At 49.7% G+C, this 23,739-nt stretch overlaps 3 protein-coding genes across 3 annotated transcripts; 1 reads left to right on the forward strand and 2 right to left on the reverse strand.

Annotated features, from left to right (window-relative positions):
• Window positions 1-9,629: 9,629 nt before the first annotated feature.
• ENH_00055090 (TBC domain-containing protein, putative) lies at window positions 9,630-14,095 on the reverse strand (the record flags this gene model as incomplete). Its single annotated transcript, XM_013583802.1, has 10 exons — window positions 9,630-10,151; window positions 10,461-10,622; window positions 10,748-10,817; window positions 11,006-11,117; window positions 11,265-11,448; window positions 11,553-11,664; window positions 11,877-11,945; window positions 12,163-12,252; window positions 12,471-12,570; window positions 12,829-14,095. 10 exons carry the CDS (start codon window positions 14,093-14,095, stop codon window positions 9,630-9,632), a joined length of 2,688 nt encoding a protein of 895 aa, XP_013439256.1.
• Window positions 14,096-20,579: 6,484 nt separating this feature from the next.
• On the reverse strand, window positions 20,580-22,259 carry ENH_00055100 (hypothetical protein, conserved; the record flags this gene model as incomplete). Its single annotated transcript, XM_013583803.1, has 5 exons — window positions 20,580-20,611; window positions 20,826-20,940; window positions 21,194-21,277; window positions 21,435-21,470; window positions 21,573-22,259. The coding sequence occupies 5 exons, from the start codon at window positions 22,257-22,259 to the stop codon at window positions 20,580-20,582; spliced, it is 954 nt and encodes a 317-aa protein (XP_013439257.1).
• Window positions 22,260-23,302: 1,043 nt separating this feature from the next.
• ENH_00055110 (hypothetical protein) lies at window positions 23,303-23,679 on the forward strand (the record flags this gene model as incomplete). The annotated part of the gene is made up of 2 exons (XM_013583804.1): window positions 23,303-23,404; window positions 23,512-23,679. The coding sequence occupies 2 exons, from the start codon at window positions 23,303-23,305 to the stop codon at window positions 23,677-23,679; spliced, it is 270 nt and encodes an 89-aa protein (XP_013439258.1).
• Window positions 23,680-23,739: the final 60 nt, after the last annotated feature.

The following is a 23,739-nucleotide window of genomic DNA, read 5'->3' on the forward strand; positions in this document are numbered from 1 at the left end:
CCGACCCAGACACATGATAAATAAAGATACCACAAAAGTTCGCTATTAACATGAATATTACAATTGGATAGAGCAAATTGCAATGCCTCCTTTTAGTTCAAGTTGATGGCAGATCTGGCACTAGACAACTATGAATATCACCTCCTTGCAAGAGCGGCTGCTCAGACTGGTATCGACGAAGGGGAGCTTCTACAGGAAGATTCTCAGTGATGATTTGTTATAACACAGGAAGGCCGGATATATAAACTACGCATGAAATTGGAATCCCAGTTAAAATTTGGTGTGCGTCTAATTATTACGCTCTGTAGTGCGTGCCTCTGGAGCACTGCTTGCTCCGGAGATGAGTCGCACCTCAGGATAACGCTTCTGATGGCCTGCGTCTTTGTTTTCGTATTCCGAATCCTATTTTTTCCCTGTTTCAACCCTGTAAGTAACTACGTGAGACACCTCATTCCTCCAATCCATTACGCTGACTGCGTAGCACAGCACTTCAATGCTGTGCAGAGACAACCTTCAGAGCTTGTGAAAATTGTTATTGTAAGGATGAAGTGTAAGTTGAATTGTTTCATTTAGAAAGAACTGGTTCTTCCAACATACCAGCTTTACGGTGCTCCACAACTAGGCCAGGAGTTGTGGTAGCCACTTCGTAGATGCTGCCAGGAGTGACACGCACACCGAGAGGTGAGAGTTCTCCTTGAACGGGCTGGGATACAGGAATGGCAACAACAGTGTCATTATTCAAGACGTTACTCGGCGTTTTTACCGTCTAGAGGCAAATGCATTCCTATGTAGCAGGTTAGGAGGAATAAGGAGGGGGCTAAGCTGGGCCTAACTCACTACACGGACTCCCCTGTTTCCTTCTTACGTTTTAGTTGTGTAGATCTTTTGTCGCTTAAGGAAGGTCCACTTCAATTCACGAATGCCCCGTCGCAGATCTTACTGAATATTTTGCGACAATCCCCCTTGGTACTAGGTTCTATTGAAAGAGGTTTCGGGGTCCTGAGCACCACTGGACCCAGCACGGATCCAACGTGAGTTGATCATCAAGTGAGCGGGCTAGAGGGAAAAGACCAGTTAGGAAAAAGAGTGTCCCACGAGGAAAATTCACAGGGATGGTTGAAGGAGTAAGTGTGCTGGACGCACGAAGCGACTCTTGGTCTCAGTCTTGCTCTTTGGCGAGAATCTTAGGAGGCTATGCTCCCTTTAAATACTGTTTCTATCTTTGCTATGCATATATCGGTTGTCTTAATTTGAAGCGGGAGCGGAGGAAGCGTAGGGGCTCTGACAGCCGCTGCATCATTTGACTGAAGGGGTTTCTGCGTCGGGTTCAGTGAGCCATGCGCTGTTTTCTACCAATTTTTGCCTTATGAATACTGTTTTGCAAAATAGACTTATTTTGAGCCTTTAACGGTCCATTTTGGCATCGAAGTCCCACCAGAATTCCCATACCACAAAAGCGTAGGGCGAAACCTCCAAGGCCACAGCAACTCGTATACACTGCTGTTGGACACCTGTTTCGGGATTTTCTAGCACTTAAGTGCGCTACAAGTCAATTTTTCGTTTTCACTCTGTGCTACTTGCCGTAGCTACATTCACTGCTCGTCTGCATCAGCCACATCCCCAAGGTGTAGAGTGCGACATGCAAGTGATTAGGAATGCTGTATAGACTGCACTATACACATTCAGTGCAAAAACTAGGTATATTTTTTGTGTAATGAAAGGACTTTCAGTGTAACTAGACTCATGAGCTTTGCACCCAGGCCTGAGATTCTAGCAGTGACTGCGAATGGGTCGCTTACGGGAACTACTCCGTGCAAGCTGCGAAATCAGACGCTACACGCTCTGACTCTTCCTATTACTACGCTACGGCAGTGGGCAAGATACAGGCTATTTGTGCGTGACTAGAGGCGCTAACCAACGAGATGCAAAGACGTCAGTGCCTCGGCGCCGTAAACTGCTGCTGAATATTTGTAGGTGTGCACTACGCCGACGTAGCCTGATATCTTGGTCTTACTCGCAACACCACATCCTTGCAGTGGATAGGACCTCATGCTGCACTACCCAGCGCCTTTTACCATCACCGAGTGCACAGATGCGGTCGCATCTCGCTTTGCACACTACAAGCAGCAAGGGTCTCCGAGCCTTGGCGTCTTTCACGTCACGTAGCTTGCGCCCCACCGCCGTAGAGACCCTAGCTTGAAGCCCCCGCTTCCTTGTCTACGTCACCCCCAGCAGCTCTACCAGCCAGTAACGGCTTCATAGTCGAGTATATCTTTGATCAGTGGGGAGAAGCGACGCTAGCCAGTGCTTCGTTAGGTGTCGGGACACTTCTGAAGGCCTCGCTACGTAGGAACGTGCTGAAAAAATTACTCGCTGCCTTGCATTCCTCTGCCTGTGGCGACGCTGCATGGGCTGCAGTCAACGTACAGCTACACCTAGGTAGCCCCGGAGTCCCATTCACCCGCTACCTATGCGTTCCCTTATTCTGTTGTGTTCTCTGCTCCCCTACGTACATCACTACGCTCACTAGTCCCTCTTTTCCCCTTCCTCCATTCTACGCCTGATTCATTTTAGAGGTGTCCTTGGTTTTGCGTTGGTTTTGCGTTCACTATGTTTAGCCAGCAGTCGCATTTTGACAGCAGCGGCGTGGACGCACAAAAAATGAGGCAGAAAGAGTGTGCATGTGTTCTTGCATTCTCACGCATTGTCCCTGAGCAAGCGCATAAAGGTTACGCAAGCACGTCTTGCATACAGGGACACTGATTTGTGCATCGGACGTCTATGAAAACGATTTGACGCATTGAACAAATCCGTGGAAATTAATACAGACTAAAAGTTCAGTTAAAATTGTAAAGGGTAACAAATGTAACTAGCATGAGTAATAATAAATACCTCAGCAAGCATACGAAATGTTGAAGAAAAAAGACAATAAAAAGGAAAGAAATAAGCGAAAATTGAATTAAAATACACTTAAAATAAGAACATGTATAGTTCAACAAAACTGAAGTCAAATGGAGCAAGTGGGAAGATATAATTTAGTGTGAATATCGAGGTCTGATGGTTTAAGCGAATTCAAGGGAATGGGAATATATGTCCAGTACACAAATAAAAGCAATAAGAAATCCAATATTGAGTAAAATGTGCGAATTGAGTGGTAAAATTAAATATTTTGAGCCGAAATTTTTGGCAGAGTTTGGAGCAAACAGAAGCTAAAACAAAAAGAATGAAAAATTGAAAATATGCGTATGCCAAAACTTCAAAAGCACGTGGAAATGTACAAAAGTATTAGGCCTATAGCTAGGCTCAATAAACACATGTCAAGCAGATATATAAATTAAAATAAGAATGAATAGGGAAGTAGATAGACCCGAAGTTATCCAACAAATGGGAGACAGCATGAAATTATAAATTGGAATATGTATCAATTAGGCACGAGGAAGAGGAGTTCAATGACATTGAGAAATATTGAAGTAAAAACCATCCAGCTCGCTGTCAGATATACAAAGAACAAGAGTAATATGCAAGATTCGAAAGGGAAGAGCATGCGTAATTGCTCTTCTTGGGGAGAAAGCGGCCTCGTGACAGGGTTTGCCTTTTCTGCTTAGCAGTTGGTTCCTCACGCATTCCTGCTAATTGCTGCTCGCGTTCCTGCATATTATTTCATTGTGGCGGCCCACGTTGTTTTCCCTAGCCGCAAGCAAACTTAAGACGGGAAAAGAACATTTGCTCAAAAGGGGGATTAAGCTCGCCCTTCGAATGCGATGCAACAGCCTGCAAAGAAGACGCATCAGCTTGCTAATTAGACAGCTGTCAGCGAAAAATGGAGCCTCCGCATTCTGGTGTCTACTGAGCAGTAAACCTGACGCGCATTTAGACAAATTGTGAGTTGTGGTTCCTAAACTCTTGCTTTTGGCAACGGTCGAGATTAGTCTGCTCTTGGCAGGGCTCTCAGTGGAACGTGAATTAGGTGCCTCCAGCAAACAAACACATGTGCATTAATGCTTATTACGTTAGTCTTTGTTAAAGACTTCTTGCATGGAGTAAAAGCCTGAGCTTACCTAAGACATTGGATTTCTAGCACGCATACCTCGTGTGCTTTCGAAGCCACATTTTAATACGGCACTACAGTATCGCCTCATTTATGAGTTAAAGTGCAGAACAAATGGTTGTGGAAGTGCTGGTTCGATATGTGCACAGAGAACTTATCACGCGAGGCAGAATTTATGAGGGCGAAGCTTCCAGGAGAGCTTGTAACGCCGCGCACCTTGCTTAGGCTGATGTCCATGTTGCAAACAGACTTTACGTGATCTGCTACTCAGACAAACCCTAGTGATGTGAGGCAGCTTAGTACGATCGAGGCTTGCTTCTAAGGTATGGAGCAAACCAACCCCATGTAAAGGCTAGTGTTTGTTCCCATGGGAAAAGGGCATGATGAGGCGCTCTCTCCTGCTATGCAGAGCACAATGTTAGAGTACAAAACCAACGGCATTAGGAATCGTGTAGCGTCCCGCACCACGGTGGCTTGACCATCCAGCGGCCTAAGCTACATAGGGGGCCTGGCAAGACAAAATACGACTTAACACAAGGGTTTCATTGTGGAAGCCCAGCAACTCCAGGTTGTTCCAGGAACTTGTCATAAGCACGCAACCTCACATGCGTACCTGGTGTTGCTAGGGATGGCTCAAGTTGGCTACAGCCCATGCGCTCTGCTGCTGATTTTAGCAATGCCGGCGACAAAGCTCCGTCGCTCAGTAATGTCCGGTTACATACTGCTTTCTGGTATGACCTGTGTAGACGTTGGTTCGTTTTGTTGCGCTGCTGCTGATCCACCGAATGGCAGCGAAGGGTATCCACTTTTCACGTGCGTAAGTTACAAAACTGCTTCAGCCATTCACAACTGCACCAATGCTGTCAGTTTCCTGCTCGCAGTGTCCTGTCGTAAACAACCATGAGCCTGTTTTGTGCGGCACGTGAATCCAATGTTCGAAGACAGCTGCAAGAATGCAATTAGCGGCTTTTGAGGTCCCTCACGAGGAAAGGACTTCGCTGCGCATGTTACCAGTGCCCTTACAGTTCACCGCCTTTATCCACCAACTTGACGGGTGACGGAGGCGAGTCTGACTTTCAAGAGCTAATTCGGGGAACTTTCTTGCCAGTCATGGTGCCACACCCTAAAGTCGCTGTGCTTTCCTCTGCTAGTGCCCACTTCTTGCGCAAAAGAATACAGCCAAATGAAGCAAGCTCCAATGGAAGCTGCTATCTCTATGATTCTAATTCCAAAGGGCTGCTTGCTGCATCCGGCAGCCCTTCGGCGCGCACATCACGTGGGATTTTGCAAGAAGTCTCGGTGTGCTAAGCTCAGCTCCGCTCTTACGTGTCTGGCCACATATACTCACATTCACCAATACCAACTATAGACTGTAAACCATTACAGCGCCCAAAAGAAGATCGCTGCGAGTCCCATTTCCCGGGGATATAACTGTATTACCCCGACGTGCCTCTCGTGGGCATGGGGAGCACTCTAGCCGCTAGCCTGGCTGCAAAGCAACCAGCCCTAATAACCTGGATATTAAGCCCCTTTGCGGTTGTTGCTCTATGGCCCCAATTACGTCTACCGATATACCCTAAATACCATGGAGTACATCGGCAGTGGCCCCCATGTCCTGGGGAGCTGGCTCTGCGCCACCAACAGCTGCAACGAGGTCCTAACTCGTAAAAAAAGTAAAACGTGTTGCCTCTCAAATTTAGCCAAATTACACTGTTTTGAGTACATAAGGAAGAGGCTCCAGACCCTTAGGCAGGAGTGACAACGAAGCCATACGCCCTGCAGCACCACGGTTTCGTTGCGAATGCCTTCCCGCCGATGCTTGGTTTCATCTATATAGCCTGCAGATTTCACAAAAAAATGCATAACTGCATATGCGGTTGGGAGAATGTCAACAGCAAATTCCGTCGTGCATGCTCACTGCAGTGCGCAGGCATTACAATGGGTCCCCTATGGGGCCCCTAGTGACCATCAATAGGAAGCAGCACAAGGCCTGCTAAAATTTGCTGGAAGTTAGCATAGCTTACACTGAAATTAAGTCTTTAGGGACGTGACCGTACAGGAGCGTGGCCGCCTCACTGACCCCCCGAAGTGGGGTCGGCGGTTCAGTTCGGACCTCTTCTATCTTATGTATCGGCTTGAGTCGTAATTCGGGGTTTTAATTCCTAATTGGGTGATTTTAAAGCAAGGTATTCGGTTTTGTGTCTAACAATTCATGTGCGCCTTCAAGCAAATGCCGCGTAGCTACGTAGTTCCAAAGTGAGACGCTGGCGTGGCATCCACAACAACCAAAACGCGCGCCTACTAGCTTTTTTCCAAACTGAGACGCTCAGCTTGGCATGCCATCCACGACAACCAAAACGCGCGCCTACTAGCTTTTTCAATTGCATATTAATTTTACTGGCAACACCTATTGCAAAAAGAGCCAGGGACCCCAGGATCATAGGCGTTTTAGCGATGAACAGCTTGCAGAACAGCCCCAAAACGGCTGGATCACTGATGTCAGGCATCACTGCGCAGCTCTGTTCTAGGCATTTGCAGCACAGCACCCTTTGAACTGTTTGCTGACGTGGCCGCTTGAAATTTATTTGTGTTATGCATATTAAGTCACGTAAAGGAGACTCCGCCACAGTCCTTCCGAGCTTTTATCTTTAGTGTTCGTTTCTTTGAGGTGGGCATGTTCATAAGGCGTCGAAGATGAGAGAAGACCCCCCTCATTTTCGTCACCAGGAATCCTGCGCTAACTCAATCGGTCAGAGACAGCTGTCTATAGCTGTCCGAAAGCAGGGCACTGGCCTTGAAGTGCCTACTGTGGGGCACTGCTTCCGACGATGGCCCATCTTACGGCATTGCTTCTGCAGTACTTTTTTATCTAGCATGGCTAAGGGGGTGAGCAACTGGAAAGGTTCTCCATCTTTAAGATGCGACTAGATGCATTCGACCCTCCGGTGAATTAAAGGTAGATTAACCTTGTGCTTCCTGCACCAACATGAGTAGAGTATGGGGGTTAGAGTCCCGTGTCTCTAGTCAGTCAGTTAAGGATCAGCCCCACGCGCGGATATTACAGAGTCAGGAACGGACGCGCCATCCGTGCGCATGTGGGCTGATTCCAGTTCGTCCCGTCACATTGTCAAACTCCATCGTGGGCTTGCTTACATGCCTTTTGGAGTTTCAGCCCACCAATTCTGCAGACATGAACACGACGTCTTAAATTTCAGCAAGATACACTCGGAGCAAGCATCGAGGGCCCTCGCTCAGCTCCTTGGTGCTTGAATGCAAAGGACCAACGCCTTCATGCATAGATTTTGCCTGTGTGATGGAGGTTCCTCCGCAAATTCACCAGTCAGGAATAGTGGGGAATTTTCGAAAGAGCGATCTCTCTTGAGGAATACGCAACTCACGGGTACGATGCCTCTGAAGGATGCAGGTTCGGTCTGCCTCTCAAACTGCTGATTCTGAGATATTCCCTTGACTGCAAAGCTTCGTGCTTTCAATCAAGTTTGTGTACACGCTTTATTTCCTATTGAAGGGCTTTTAATGTCATTTGCTCTTCAGCACCATGCTCAGCTGAAGCATAGTGCAGTCGTAGCCTCAGCACTCTGGATGCTAATGGAAACAGCGGGAACACCCGGCGTGGTTGCGTCAAGTTGCTCAACTTTACGTCTGCTAACATTTGGCTCATCACAAAGCACATTTATTCCAAACTTTCAGTACAATAAGGCCCGTGGCCTTACGTTCGGGGCTGTATGTTGCCAGGATGACTGTGCTAGGGATATGGCTTCAAGAGGGCCCAATTATTTGTAGAGCAACTCGTGGCAGCACGAACACAAACCGTGTTCAAAAGTTGCACAAAAGGGTGCCCAAGACTCTACAATTGCTCTATAATGCCAAGCTGTCCTCTAGTTTCTATGTCATTCTGCCTCGCATTTTGCTGTCAATCGTCTGTCTACTTTCTTCTCCAGCGGGGATACCCTGAATAATTTCTGTAGTTGGACCGTTCAAAGCATGTCCCGACTCTTCTTACGTGCTGCGTTTGCACGAAAATTTGTTATTGATACTAGAGCGCCACAGCTGTTACAGCTAATATGCCAACTACTGTGAGCCAGTGCTCTGCCATAAAGTGGCGTGAGCGTCGGCCTGGACGGGCTTTGTACATTTCTCTTGCTGCAAACGAAAGGCAATAGCCTTAATAGCATAAGATCCAAAATTATTAGTCAACTCGGGAAAAGCAAAAATACATTACTCTCAGCAGAATGGCTAAAAGTAGGGGCAGCCGGTTGAGAGAACGGCAACCATAGATTGGTGGTGCCTGCGTGGTGCCTGCGGTCTCATACCTTCTGCAACAGCCGTTATGTACGTACGCTTTGGGGGGAAACTGCAGGATCATTTTAACACATAGAAGCATCCTGCCGTTCTAAAATTCATCCATTCCTAGCAAAACCGCCTACAACTCTAAAGTCTATGAACGCACGGACCAAGGCTAGAGAGAGCCCCATGCCTTGCAGATTCGTGTACACACTTGAAGGAGAATCACGACTCTATCCCTCTCCTCCATCTTTTTTGTACCCAAAGCTTCACAGCATGGGTCCATCTGCTACATCTTTTGATCCTTCGCTCGAAAGCGTAGTCTTTGCGCAGCGGATAAATGCGCAGCAAGGCACACCTACCACTGGAACACCGTAGGAGTAGGAGAGAATATAACAGCAACCAGCAAACTGACGCAAGTACTCCAATTCAGTCATTTCATGGTCTCAGGAAGAAGCCTTGTTGGCTAGCCTAGGCCTACTACACAGGGGAAATAAGATGGCACACGGCCCTTTGCATGTGGCCCAGCAACCAGAGCTAATTCCAGACTGTACCGCTTCCCTTTAATACATACCGTGGACTGCGTACAATTCTTCCTAGCCGCAGCCGTGTAGTGCGTCAAGATTCCACAACAAGGAGCCGCTGCTCAGTTTTGCAGCGATGTCAGCTCAGCCTCTCTACTAAGGAAACCAAAGCGCAGAAATATTGAATAGCGGAACTAAGGGAAACTGGTGTGGCTCTCTGCCCCCAGTGCCGGTTGCTCTGTCCCCTCATCAGCATCGTACGTCGTGCGCCGGAACTGTAGGAGCCGCCCCTTTTGCTTCATAACAGGGTGCCTGCCACGTTGCCCCGATGCAGCCGAGATAAGAGAAAGGTAATGTTAACAGGTACAATGCTAATCTACCTCCAGGAGCTCAAAATTGATCCTAAGGGTGTCACGCCTCCACAGCCGGTTCCAGAACGCCTAAACGCCTAAACAGCAGGCTAGTCCGACGGCGTTTCTGTGGCCTCTTTCACAGCAGGAACAATCTGCCTTAACTCATTCTTTTAGCAGCATTACAGCTCCCTGGCAATTCTAAGTGAGGCACCAGGCTAGCTGTTGAGGCACCACCCAGCAAGTGAACACCTACGGTCCACATCAATTCTGCGACTACCTCATGGAAAACGCAACCAGCTCGAAAAACGAGCCGGGCGAGCCGGGTGTGCTGCAGCGAGCTTTGAATAGCTTGCCTAGTTGCACTGCAAAGATGGTTGCCTTCCCCTGTTTGCGTTCACTTCATCACGAAGATGCAAACAACCCTCTGGAAGGATGGCGCGAGGCTTCTACTGGTCTGCCACCGCTGCTGGCTGCTGCTCTCTGTTGAACTGCAGTTCCAGCTTGGCTGCGTATTGCCTGTTGAGCGCTGTTATTCGATCTTACATCTTGAGCAGCGTTGTTTCCTTCAAAGAAGGAGTTTCCCTGCACATTCGCTTGCTGAGACCCCTTGTTTTTGAGCCCCACTCTGCCCACTCTTGACAACTTCTCACGCCATGTAACACGCTGCGGCGATGGGGCCTGGGGATGTTCCAGTTCGCATGCAGGCTGCTGGCCACCGTTCCGTTTGAACGAGAGCAAGCGGCGGCGTCTGCGCTCCTGTGATATTGTCTGTTGCTGCTTCTGCTGTTGGTGCTGCTGCTCGCGGGCTTTCTGGATAGGGTCTACCAGCCCTGCGGCGACTGTCTCTTGCAGGCTCTGCAGCCTGCGTCGAGGGAAGCTTCGCAGCTTGTGGAAACAAAGGCGCAGCAGCTCGTTGTGCTCCACCTACATGAGGAAATCGCATTAGTATAGAAAGAGGCAGTAGGTAGCATTTCCCTATACATTTAACGCAATAAGAAATCGCAACGATAATCCTAGGCATCACCATAACGCGTAGCACCCTAGCACGGGGACATTCCTTTGGGAAGGACAAATATGATGAGGAACTAAACTGCAGCATCAATGGTATGGCTAGATGAAAGAAGTGAGGGCCACTTGCTCTAAATGCCCATTCTCAGAAAACTGCTGAAGGTGTTTCTATGAATTTTGAATGTGTCAAGTCTACGTTCCGGGGTCGGGAGATTTCTGGCTGACCAGTAGGGCTAACTTGGCCTTGAGGGAGCCCATGACTTGCTCAAGTGAATGCATTTTCGCCAGTTGAGCCTCAAAGTAAAAAATGATGCCAAGCGCGACGCGGAACAAAATCTTGGGGCCCTCCAGCATAAGACAGTCCCAAATACGGAGAACAGTCGGCTGCTGGGGATAATGGAACACACGTATACGTTGAAGAGACGGTCAAGCGAAAAGACAAAGGCAAAAACCTGGGTGCAGCATATGCGAAACAGCTCAGCCATGCAGCGGTCTGATGTGCAAGAGCTTACAGGGCAGGAAGTGCAAAACAGACACAGAAACCACTCAGCAGCCAGCCACTCAACCTCGACCCCTGTTTTCCTGAGCCATAGAACAGAAACCTCGAAGCGTGAGCCCTATAATTTCACTGTAATTGTCTACAGGTGGCGGAGACACGAAGGCAGGCTGATATCGCAGCGGTGAAGACAGCGAGAGAAAGACTGAGCACAAGTAGCAGGATTAAACAAGTTGCTGCTGTGTGTACAGTGATACGAGAATCTTATGCTGACTTTAAGACCTGGAAAACACGGGGGGACTTTTGCCGAATGAGCAACTCGAGGACCTTCAGGTCTCTCCGAAGGTCTATCATCCCATTGGAATAATACTGGCCGATTTGCAAGCCTGGAGGAACAGTAAGTGGAATTTCGAGAGCATGAGTTGTACAAAAAACACCTTTGCAGAGTGTCTTGTGGCTCACTACTGGGCCCTGTGTCTCTGGAGGGTCTGGTGACCGAAAGGGAGGCCCTTGGATCTCCCTCAATCGCCTACCTTTGTTCTTGTCGGTAGACACGACCAGCTGCAGCAGCGAGGCAAGGGCCAACTCTTGCTTCTGAAAAAGCAAGAGAGTCCCAGCAAGAAAATTGAGCCCTTGGCAGTAGCCCACCGAAGGACGAGCAGCGGCGAATCCGCGAAGCACTCGGCGTAAAGCACATATGCCGCCACTAGAGCGAAACTGCGCAGAAACCGCCAATAGCAGCAGCGACAGCAGCGATGGCAAAGGCTTCTACTGAAAAAAACCGCTGCTCGAGCGGGAACTGTATTTCAGAGAGATGACACGTGATGAGTTGTATGCTTCGTGTTAAGTACCCTCTTGTTGTTTGGAAAAGTCCGCGGGAGGTCCAGCTCTATCTGGCCACTAACGTCTAGAGGCAATTCTTCCAGCTGCAGCCTGCGGTGGAGCATCGCAGTTTAGCAAGAGAAAAAACCACCACTGCAAGCAGCAGATAGAAGGAACAAGAACGTAAGAGACACAGTGAAAAGGATCCTAGGTACGACAAAAGTACACAAAAGAGCCAAGCAGAAATACGCCTTTTGACCATCTCGTGCAGCTCATTCGGCCTTCATACGATATCTCCGTGTGCCTTCATATCAGGCACCTACCGCTCAAAAGCATCCGGGTCGGAGTCGAGCAATACATCAGCCCCTAAAAAGGAAGCCCAAACCCTCCCCCTGCAGATAAATAAGGTCGCAAGCCGCACTAGACAGAACGAATACAGCCGCATTCAGTAGCAAAATAAACAAACAGGCAAAGCAACAAGAACGACAAAGGCGCACAGACTGACCGGAAAACGTAAGGAAACGGAAAGACATATGGAGACAAGCTGATGCACAACCATTAGACAAATACACAAAAATAAATTTAACAACTTCTCCTCAGTCTCCTCACCTGAGATGGTCTGGTATCCCTTGTCTGACGAGCTTTTTCAACTGCCCTCGGTCCTCGAATGCCGGATTGTTCGCTAAGTATGCTTCCCAGCTAATGCAGCAACACCATTGCAGGCAAGGAGAAAGGAAGGATACAGACGGATGAGAGGAGGGACACAGCTGGTTTGAGCCACATAGCAGTATCAGAGAGCCTTGCAATCTGCAGCGCTAGTGCGGCTGTAACACTGACAAAAAGGGACTGACAACCACGCTGGCAGGTCAAGACAGAGCATGGACGTGCTGTGCGTAAAGACACTCAGCAGTACGTACAGCTTGGCTTGGCGCTTTCTCTGTAAAGCCGTCTTCTCTTCATATGCTGCCACACGGGACCTCACCTCAGCCCCGAGAGTAAAGCCATAGTAGCTTTCAACTGAAGGAAAATTCAGTACATCGCAATTCACACTCACATCTACGGCATGTCAGATTTTCGCTGCGTCTGCTGTTGCTGCTGTTACTATTGCTCACTGCTTCTTCCCCCTGTCTAGATTCATCTGTCAGTCACAATTCCTTTCATAATCCCCATTCAGTGCACACTATTGTCCGTATCATCAAAAACCCAAATTCAATGAATACGGCTGCCCCAAGGGTGTATGCGCTTGATGCGTGGACCCTTTGCTTCTTGACGGACCGCTGGCGGGGATCTGTAGAGAAGCTGCAGAGGTCAAAGACTCCGAGGCAGGGGCCGAGACAGCGTCACCGGCAAGGGGAGGCACGTCGGCAGCCAGGGGACACATGTCGCCCCCATTCTGCTGCAGCATGTCTGCTTCTTGAGAGCTGAGGCACCGAAGCAGCAGCAGCGGTGAGCGTGGCTGGTGCCGCAGCCTGAGGGACTGAAGCCGGAGAAGAGGGTCGTCAAATTCCGCTATTCGGGCACCGTCCTGCTTGTCGCTATCGCACCTTGTCAAAGCTTGCCCCAGCTCCCCCTCCCACAGGCTGCTGTTGCTACAGCCTTGGCTATTGCTGCTGCATCTGCTGCTGCTGCTGCATTGACTGCTGCGGGGATCGGGAAGGGCTTGCCCAGGACTTGTCAGGGGAGCCATCCCCGCGAATTCAGAGTTCAGCGTCTGCAGGCCGCTGCTGCTGCTGCTGCTGCGGTTCGCCGTTACAACTGGGCTCGGTCTGCACGCGCAGATGCGAGTATTCCAAGGGCTGCGTGTCGTTACACCTGAGAAGCTGAAATTCCTCTGCGGCGGCCATGGCGGCGCGTGCTTGGTGCTGCTTTTACAGCGTCCATTGCTACAGTTGTTGTTGCTGACGCTGCTGCTATTGCTCCCTGTCTCGCGGCTGCTGGTAGGCGTGGCATACAAACCAGACCCAACAGAAAAGCGGCTGCAGCAGAGCCCCAACTGCACGTCGTCAAAACGCGGGGTCCTGCCCTTACACGCAGATATGCTCTGGCGGTCGGCAGGAACATGGTCAGGAGCAGCCCCGCTGCTGCTGCAACGCCGCAGACTGACAGTAGAGATCAATTCAAAAGTATTAATCGACCTGCTGCTTCTGCATCCCCTGCCATTATTTTCGTTATTTGCGGCTGCTGAGCCCAAAATCGCCCCGGGAGACAGAAACTGGGAGCCGGAAAAGGAAAGAGCTCGAAAGTTCGAGATATTACACTCCTGGAGAGTGCAGCAACTATCTTTCCGCTGCTGCTGCTGGAAGGGCTCTTGCTGCATCTCGCACGGGGCACAGGGTACCTTTCCGAGACGGTGTATGCCAGGGCTGACTAGGGCTTCTGCACCCTTGTCTGTGCACGTCAAGCCTGCCCTGCTGTGCGAATGGTCGCGGGCTCCAGACATCACGCTTCTCAATGGCGTTCTCTTTAGGCTCTCGATTGATGCGTGCTCCTCTGATCGTGTTGCAGTGTCTGCGCAGCCACCACGGTCATTTGCCGGCGCCATAGCCACCTCTGCAGCTGCTTCATTCATATCACTGTGGCGAAGGAGGGAGTTTAGTGGTAAGGAGAAAGATGAGGAATAAATGCGTGGCAAATCGAATACTCTAGGAAGGGCTTCGCCGCTCACGAGCTCCGCCTGAGCGAGTAGAGCACGAAGAAGATCATGAGAACCACTGTGCCGGTCTAAGGTGGATCTGGGAGGCCTCTGCTGCTTTATTTTATCTCCCTGAATAGGCCAGCAGTTTACAGGAGCATGGCCCCCCGCGGTGCTTCCTGTGTACCCAGAGGAAACTTGGGAGTTCAGGGAATTCAATTCTACGCAGCAAATGGTTACAGCAGACGCCCTTGAAAGGACTTGTCTTGGAGTGGGGCTTGAGGAAATGCTTTGGAAGTCGTCGCGCACAACAGCCACAGCCGACGGGAGCGGCGCATCGGCGCAGCGCTTAGACTGCAGCGAAACATCAGTTGTTGAGACCTAAATGCCACTCTTATGAGCTGAAATAAACTTAGAGGTGCAAGCAATAAAAAAGGAAACCCGAGTAACCTCTTAACAAAAGCCTCTGTCTACTCAACCGGCAGCCCCAGAGGCCTCTCCGCTGACGGCGACCGGCTGCCGGCGACACACACCTGACGAACTGTGAACGGTGAAGTTTACCTGCTGTTCCCCGGTATTGTTCTGATCATGTTTCCGGGCGTTTACAAGGCTTCACAACGTGTCTAGCAAGTAGTGGAACACCCATGAGGATACAGAATCCGAATTCTCACCTATGCCAGAGTGCGTTCAACCCAATCATCACCACTTGCACTGTAGGTTGTCACTTGCGCATTAGGTGAATTGAACTCTGCAGCTGAAAGAACCCCAGAACTAACTATTTGGTGTATTGGGTTACACGCTCGTGAAACAAGTGACCCGGCAGTACGTGAGACTGCACAACAGCAGGATACTGACTAATCTGGAGACCGCATGAAACCGCCTCTCCAGCAGGGTAAACATTTGCCAGTTGCCTGGACAAATGTTACGTGAATACTTCTTATACGTATGCGTTGCTTGCCGACTAGCTAGGAACAAGCAGCTTCCCTAGTTGAATGGCTGCCCTGCAATACTTCCCGTAGTTGGCAGCCTAGGGACAATTGCGTGACATTGGAAATGTGTGTATGAGTTCAGAGACATTAAAATGCTGATGATATTACTGTTTTTTCAGTCCTTACAACATCCGGCACCCGAGCCGATTGCGGCCAGTTCAGTTGAGGGCTGAGAGTTGAGAAGGTATTGTTACCACCCCGTCCATCTGAGTTTCCGGATGCGGGTTTCATAGATTCACTCAGGTCGACAACGGCTGGCGATTTTGTCTGCAGTTAGCATGTCACATTTGTCCAAGCCATGCGTCTATCCTCCGAAGAGCCTAAAACATGAGCTCCTAGCTGGCGCAGAACCATAGTTATATGGCTCTCGCAAATAATTTGTTGCCTCCAATATTGAACGCGCATCTGTTTAAAGGCTGTGGGTAGGCAGGCTTGGCAAGAGGTAAGCTAAAAGACAGGTGAATAAGTCTCTAAGACCTTCCAGCTACCATGAATGTCTCAAGAAAAAGGGCTGAGAGGAGCGTCTTGCTGCTTGAGTTTCGGCCTATAAGCACCCTCTCCTCACTAGTGGATGCCATATTATGATTTTCTGATACTTATCGAACTAACTAGATGCGTCTTCACCGTACGTTTTCCCTAACTAGCAACCACAACCAGGAGACCTCATCACGTTACAACGGAAGAAAGTAAGCGTTGGGCCAGCACTTGATTCGCCATGCCTCCCACGTGGAGATGTCGTCAGTGCGAGCTGCAGATGCATAGATATATAGGGGTTGGCTTTATGAGTTACGTTCTATGGTGGTTCCAATTCTTTGTAGTCCACAGTTGTGACACGATTTTCAATATATGGGCTTGGGGAGGTCCTCAGCCACGTGCTTCCACAGTCTTCCTTCAAATATTTTAGAAGAGCACCTGCTTTTTCCAAAGCAAAAGACGCCTCGCGGAGAGCGTTTTTGGTGTTGTACGCAAGGCACCTCGCAAAGGGCTTGCCTGCTGCATTGTATGAAGCGCACAATCCCTGTGAGGTGCTGCTGGCGCACAGCCCGATTTGCATTCTGTCCAAAGCACACTAATACCTTGTGAAATACTTCGGTCCATTAACCCCAAGGTCTTCAGGCAATCGTCCCTTGGAGCCCAGCCATAGCCTCCAAGGGACGATTGGCTGAAGACCTTGAAGTCAATGGACTGAAGTATTTCACAAGGTATTACTGTGCTTTGGACAGAACACAAATCGGGCTGCGCGCCAGCACCTCCTCACAGGGATTGTGCCCTTCATACAATGCAGCAGGAGCTTACGCTTGTTGAGAGCTCAGAGAAATACATGATTGTACACTCTGCCGGCTCAACTGAAAAGAACCCATCGGCGCCGTGCAGTCAGATGAAGCTCTCAACGACCTTACTGAATCCCCTGTCTACAAGGAAAACATGCATGGCCACCAGAAAGCCAGCCACTAAAAACCCAAAGAAATAATACAGTAGACGTCGTGCCTGGTCTCCTCCTGCAGCAGCTTCTATTGCCACGTCCTGCTCACGCCCAGATCATATTATAGTAAAATCTTACTCTTTTAATGCGTTTCCTGAAGGTTATATACCATGTGATCGATAATATGAGGCGCTTACTAACGGAAGCGCAGGGCACTGAGACTTGAAAACAGCAATGTTGTTAGCAGAAGAAGGCTCTCGACCTAAGCTGACGAGGATGAGGAGTAGGCACGGATTTCAGTGTAGATATTGGGAAGTATTTGTTCAAAGGCCGGCAGGCATCTAGTGCTGTCAACTCACAACGAGGCCCCAAGCGGCAGCAGCAGTTAATAACGAAGCCAACAGCGCTGTGGTATAAAGACACGCAAACGAAAGAGAAACAACATAATGGAGGCCAAAAGCAGCTTTTTCTCAGCGAAGTGTCGTCATTTCCGTTGAACCTATGCAATTGCTTGAATACTCTCACATCATTTCAGTTTAGGACTGACAAGCATACAAATATGCATTCATTATGCAATGAATGTGGCCTGTGTACTCTCTGTGACACAGTGGGAAATGTGTCCTGGGTCATCTCTATTTCGGCTCTTGGAGTGACCCTTGGCATGGGGGAAAATGGCTGATAAAAGGCAAGCTAATGTGTTGGAGAAGAAACAGAGGTGCTTTTTTACCGGGATAAGATGTCCATCTGTAAGACAGTGCCTTCAACCTCCGGAGGGCCATAGCCGCCATCGCGCCAACCAATAGGAGCATCGCGTACAACTGAAATTGATGCCCACTGCTGATTCCGGAGGCAACCTCCACCGCTACATCCTTCAGAACAATCACAAATAGAAACAGAAAAGGCCACAGGTTGCTTCATAAGCAGCAAGAAGGTCTGTTGTATTCCGACGATTTCCAAGCTAAAGGCAGTGCGATAAAAGATTTAGAAGAGGGCAAATGGTAGTGTCCAACCAGAAACAGACCCTCTTGCTGACGTAAAAAGAAAGAGAAAAGTAAAGCGCTCTCATAGTGTGAGCCGTACCACCACGCCCCATAACGAGACAATTGCTACAAATGTTAACACCATTGCTGCAGCAAAAACACACCACTCCTTCATTCTGCAAGCCAATTGTTTTCTGTGCATGCCTCCCGCCAGCAGGACTGGCGAACTGGCAGCTCTCTCTTCTTCACTGCTTGTGCTTTGTCATCATCATCTGCCAGCGTGGCAAAAGCAACAAACGAAGCGGCCACAGCCACACTTCATACTTGTGTGTTGTGCTCACCAACGTTGTGTAATAACTTGTACTTTGGCTGAGGTGTATTCCGCAAGGGTAAAGCTGAAGGTGCCGCGACTTGCCTTGCCTTTGACGCCGTGTTATTCACCGCCACCACCTGTTTGTCAAAGAACCAGAAAGAAAAACGACACCGGCAAGGATTAAAGGATTTCAATTATCTTTCTTGCTGAAGAAGAGGCCTACAGCTAAATTGCCGGCTTCTTAAATTCTGTCCTGCACTGCACCAGTAGTGGCTCCTGGCTCTTCAAGGAAACTTAACCCACCACCGTACTGTTCTCCTCTGCCTGCTGACACAGGTCTAGATCTGAATATATTTGACCGGCTGCAACTTGAACATAAGTTGCGGGGGCAGTGCTCCTGCGGCCATGCAAAAGGGCCACCTGTGACAGGCGCTTCCTCTTCGGAGGGGGGGAAGTACCGGAACGAGTCACATCGGTACTTACTGATCCGCCCATGGATTCAACACTTTCCCGGATTGCATTGCCTACATCTTGAGTGAAGCCAAATGCTGACTTGGTTACTCCGGTAGTTGGTCCGCTATGTTGCAAGAGGCACGCAGGACTAGCTTCGCTGGACCCATTTTCAGCCTCGCTGCTGTGGAAGACTGCAGTGTGAGTATCATCCGTGCTTGTGCTGGTGATATGCATGCATTTGCTGTTTGGCTTCTCCACGTGTGACTCTTCTGGAGAGTTAGAAATTTCCGCCCTTTCCCTAGCTGACACGTGTTGCCTCATCAAGACCAGGCAGTGAAAACCAAGCGCACCCGACCATAAACCTTGCAGAAGCTCCTCCTTGATGACTCGAAAAGTACCAGCTAGAGGCCTCCAAGTTCTGCGTGTGCCGCGAGAGAAGTTTGGAGTTACATGGAAGCCATCTCAAGTGACCTCGGGCATGATAGCCGCTCAACCGGCTGAAATCGTGCTCCAGAAAAGCACATCAAAATCTGGGAGGCTCACACTCAATGAACTTTGGAAATCTGTCCCGCGTTTTCTTTTGAGATTGATTTTCTCCCGATTCGTAACTAAGCAACGTGTCGATCTGGAGGAAGAGCAGCTGGTAGGGCGAGCTCCAAAGAAAAATGCGGGGCCAGCTAGGCACCTCTTCAACTACGGAGTTTGTTCTTTATTAATATTTTGTCTCCAAGAAGCAGAGGAATTAGCTTATGCTAGTTTCTCCGGCGGTTTTTGAAACGGCTGACGTGCCGTGCAGGCATGGACTGTTGCGAGTGACCACCGGTCACACTCGCCCGTATCTGGAGGCTTCTGGTTCTGGATACACTCGCTCGTAAACACAAAAGTGAAAGGTCAAAATGGCTGTTGCCTGAAATTGGGAAAGTGCGGGATCTTGCTTCAGTCCAAAAGCGAGCAGCCATCAGCTGCTCCGGCCGCAATATAGAGGCTGCCGGGGCAAAGATCCATGCACTGCCGTTTTCCGCTCACCTTTGTCCCCACGCTGATGCATATTTATACATATGCCTATAAAGTTTGAAATAATCACTGGCATTCGCCCCCGGTGAGCCACGTATTCTGCCTATGACCACTGGCGTGCTTGCTTGAGTGCGACGTACTACGCAACCAGCTTGAAGGTGAGGATAATACAAAGACTACAGCTACAATATACCATAACTTCAATTTAGACTCACCAAAACGCACTACTTGTGCCAATCAGGATAATACAAAGACTGAAGCTACAATACACCGTAACTCCAATTTGGACTCACCAAAACGAACTACTTGTGCCAAACTCTCCCTAAATGTTTGCCATTCTGCAAAAAGCGGGCCGCAAACGAATTGAGAGACAACAAACTCTTCGGCTCCTCACTAGTTTCCTCCTTCTCCACTGCAATACGTTGCTAACCTCCATATTCTGATAATACATGCTTTGCAAACTCCACCAACTACCTTTGTATCTTGAGGGCACGTGCTCTCCTGCAGCTCAACAGCCTCACAGCCTCGCTTGCCCCTATCCGCTGTCCCCGTTTAACATTGAAGGCTGTTTTCAGCCCGCATTTGCCCTGTGGCCCCAAGCCACCGACAGGCAATCATGACACTTCCACTACTCTTCGGTGCTCCACCGTCTCAGGGAGTTCCTCAAAGCGCGTGCTGGACTTAAGGGCATGCATCCGCAAGCCAGCTTTACCTAATTGGCAACAATTCAATCTGCTGCTCTCTGGTACGATCAAATAAAGTCAATTGCGACCAATCATATGAACCTAGCAAATAAAGCAATTCGACCTGCGTGGCAGGTCGCGTAACCGCCCAATGCGTTGGTTCCCCAGTGCACCGTACGTTGAACAAATTCTACTGAGCAGCATCAACAGCGAAAGTGGCCAGCCAGACAAACGAATTGTAAATGGCGCGGAATTACTTTCGATGCGAACTACGGCTTAGTGTCCAATGTGTTTACAGGTTACCTACCCAAACAATAGATACTGTGCAGGGTAGAAGACGCGACCAAGTGAGCGCTGAATACTCGCAGTGAATTGTTGCTGGCCGAAGTCAACCCCGGGACGCCATGGCAAGCTATCCGTTGCTCAATGAACAGGGCCTGTTGGTGAGAGCCTTGTTGGGACACGACCTCCATAGTTGCCTGGTAAGATGAGTTGGGAACTTGGTGGCCTGTGAGCCTGATTCGCGCAGCACTGCTGCTCTACTGCTTATCTTCCCAATTCCTGAGATTGGCTGAGCGCAGAGATACAGAGACCGGCAGGTAGGAAGGAGAGGTGGGTGCGTCGGAAGGAGAGGCTCACGTGAAGACGCACGCAGTTATAGTTTGCGTGGTACTTCGCATTGAAGCTATATGTTTCTTTCACCAAAATAGTTCGTGACTTGAGAGTAATTCAGCTGAGCCCCAGGATGCTGACAACTTCCACAGTGCCTGTGAAAGTCGGCCTACGTAGTTTGTCTTTAAACTGCATTATGTCCACAACAAGAGGCGTCATTGTCCTAGGATCTGGGGTAGGTTCGAACGGTAGAGACGAGAAAGGCACTTTCTCTGCATGCCTGACTAGCTGCAGCGATGAAAACAAGGCAGTGCAAATCCAAAATAACCATGAAGGCAACACCGATAGATTCGTTCACTGCCAGCGGCTTCTTCCTCGAGGCAGGTAAACTTCACCAACGATGCACACATAAAAGGGTGCCTAGAATATGTGCTTATCAAGTGTTGTTGCTGCTGCTGTTGCTGCGTCCCCCGCTTCTACGCAGTTCATAGGTTCTTCGTTGTATGCTCTCAGTGCAGCATCGTGCCAATCCACCACTTACCTTCTTTGTTTCTTCAAAATTTGCAAGTACTTCTTCGTAGGCCGGTAGGAAGAACTCCTTGAAGCTCTTCTCGTCCATCTCTTTCTGAGTACGCAGAATTGCAGTGGCAAGTGATGCAACAACAATGCAAAACAAGCGAATGCCAGGAGGGCCGGACGAGGTGCATGCACAGTTACAGAAGCAATGCCGACAGTTGTGGTAGCAGTAGCCTTGCCTGATAAAAATCTTTGAGGCCCCTAACAACCTGTACAATATGGCTGCTATCGATTCCCACTTCCTATAGCGCAACAAGTCTTCACAAATAGAAATGCGTCATAAAGAAAAGCACCAAGCACCCCGCTTGCAGCAAAATAAATGCGTACATGTTTACTGGGCGTACCTCGTAGAGCTCTAGCATAACGAGAAGAGCATCCTTGCTGAGGAAGTTCTTCTTCAGGCCGGCGGCTGTTGCGAACTGCAGCAAACGGTGTACTTTCCCCACCTCGAGCTTGAGTAGCTCGACGGGACAGAGCCCATGAGGAGTCTTGCTGAGCTTTAGGTCCTCCGCCAGCTGTTTGCATATAGCCTCGGCCGCTGCGGTCCCCTTGGAAGCCATCACCCCAGCAGCAGCTGCACCCGGAAGGGCCTCCGCATTGGTCTTGAGCTCCAAGGGGGATATCATCCGCTGATGCGCGTCGCAACCCCGCAGTAGCATGCAGAGATTCCCGTCGGGTATTTCGGGGCCCCGATCATTAAGGAGTGGCTTGTGGCAGCGCAAGAAAGACGCCATCGCTAAAACGCTGTTGTCGGCCCCAGGTGAGCTGTCCACTCCATCAAGACTATTTGAAACTGCACTGAGACTGAGCTGAGATGCAGGGGGCTGCCAAGGGGGCCCAGCTGCCGCCATCGGCGCGGTTGGGGCTGAGGAGGGCCCCTTAAACAGCTCCACATGAGTAGTGATACGCGACGCTTCAATACCACCCTTGGTGAGCGCCGGCTGCAGGTGAAAGGCTTCAACAGACGCCTTAGGCCCCACCGAGGCAAATGCAGCAGTGGAGGCAACCAACAAGACCCGAGGCAGGGACATCGTCCGGTTACTTTAGTAGTTCAGCACAAAAGCAACAAGAGGTTGTATACGCGGTTTAAGTAGCATAGAAAGAAACACCTTATCTGCAGTGGCTCCAAAGGCAAGGAAATGGGAGGCTGACGACAGCCACTGGAGGCACTACTGTCTTGATGTGGACTTGCAAGGTCACAACACAAAGAGACAAAAGGACTGCCTGCGCTTATGGCCAGTTGGATAAACCGACGTGATTTTTCCTCAAGTCTGTCCAACCCATTTACGCCCCGTTGCACAGAAAGCCAGTGTCCTCAAGACACACTCGGACACTGTAGAGACGGCGATAGGCCTGTTTGCCTCTAGCAATCACAAAGCTTGCTAACTGTTGTTATTTGAAACAGGATATCCTTGTGCAAAGGTCGTCTCAGACGGACGTTGCTGCAGTATGGGAATTATTAAGAACTTCCCGCAAGGAGTCGGCAGTAAGCGTAGGGGGCATGTTGGATGGCTGCTACGGCACATCAGCCGCAGCCCCAAGCAGAGGCAGCGGCTGCACTTGGCTGAGGCGGATTCGCCTTTTTTGAATATTTCTTGGGTGTTGAGGGTCGGGAAGTATTGCAGTTCGCTCCAAGAGAGATTCTCCAGTATCCATGGTTTGCATTAGCGGCACCCTACCACCAACCCTGTTGGCGCACAGCTCAGCGGCTTGCCTTTTCCGTGGGAGCAACGGCAACAGTCGCAGCTGGAACTAGCGATAAGAAACGACGAACGTAGATACAGCATTGAAGGAGGTAGCGGCGCTTCCGACGCAGCACATGGGTTTCCACGTCGCCACAGCCCCATCCGGCGGGACTTTCCACGTAGCAGCGGCACTAATTAACCGCTTGCAATCGTGGGGCTACGGTGTAGGGCCCCAAAAGGCTAGGTAACAAGTTTGTAGCTCTGGAGGCGACAACAGGAGGAGCAGCTGCCTGAACAAGAGAGAAGAGCGGAAAGGCGCACCGGCGGCTTCGGCAACAACAGGAGCGTGAGAAGGCGCTAAAGCGGTAGTGTTGCGTTACGTTAAGAAAATGGTCAATCCAAGCAAGAAATTCATAGGGGCGGAAACCCTGAAGTCGTATAACCCGTCAACAGAACACAGGCGCAAGGAGAGGGACGCGGAGAAGAAAAAAGTAAGGACAACCAACATCTCATCCTGTCTTAAATATTATGGAATTTTTCAATGCCTGAGGCCAGTTTAGCTTAAAGGCATTGGCGTCGGACCTTGGTGTGTGAACAGAACAAAGCGGAGAGAAAGGTCACTAGGGAACAGGCGCTCCTCAAGAAAAACCCCGTAGCTATTAAGGAGGAGCTCGATAAACTGGAAGCTTTGGGCAAGGAGAATTGCGCTGCTGCTGAATCTGTGGTGTTCCGATTGCTGTTATCCTTCTGCTCCTTCGGCGATTGAGTGTAACGCTGCTATGGTTGCTACTGCTGTTTTTGCTTTGCAGCCAAATCTGGCCAACCT

The sequence above is a fragment of the Eimeria necatrix genome, genomic scaffold (genome assembly GCF_000499385.1).
Source record: "Eimeria necatrix Houghton genomic scaffold, Enh_scaff44, whole genome shotgun sequence".
NCBI classification, from domain to species: domain Eukaryota; phylum Apicomplexa; class Conoidasida; order Eucoccidiorida; family Eimeriidae; genus Eimeria; species Eimeria necatrix.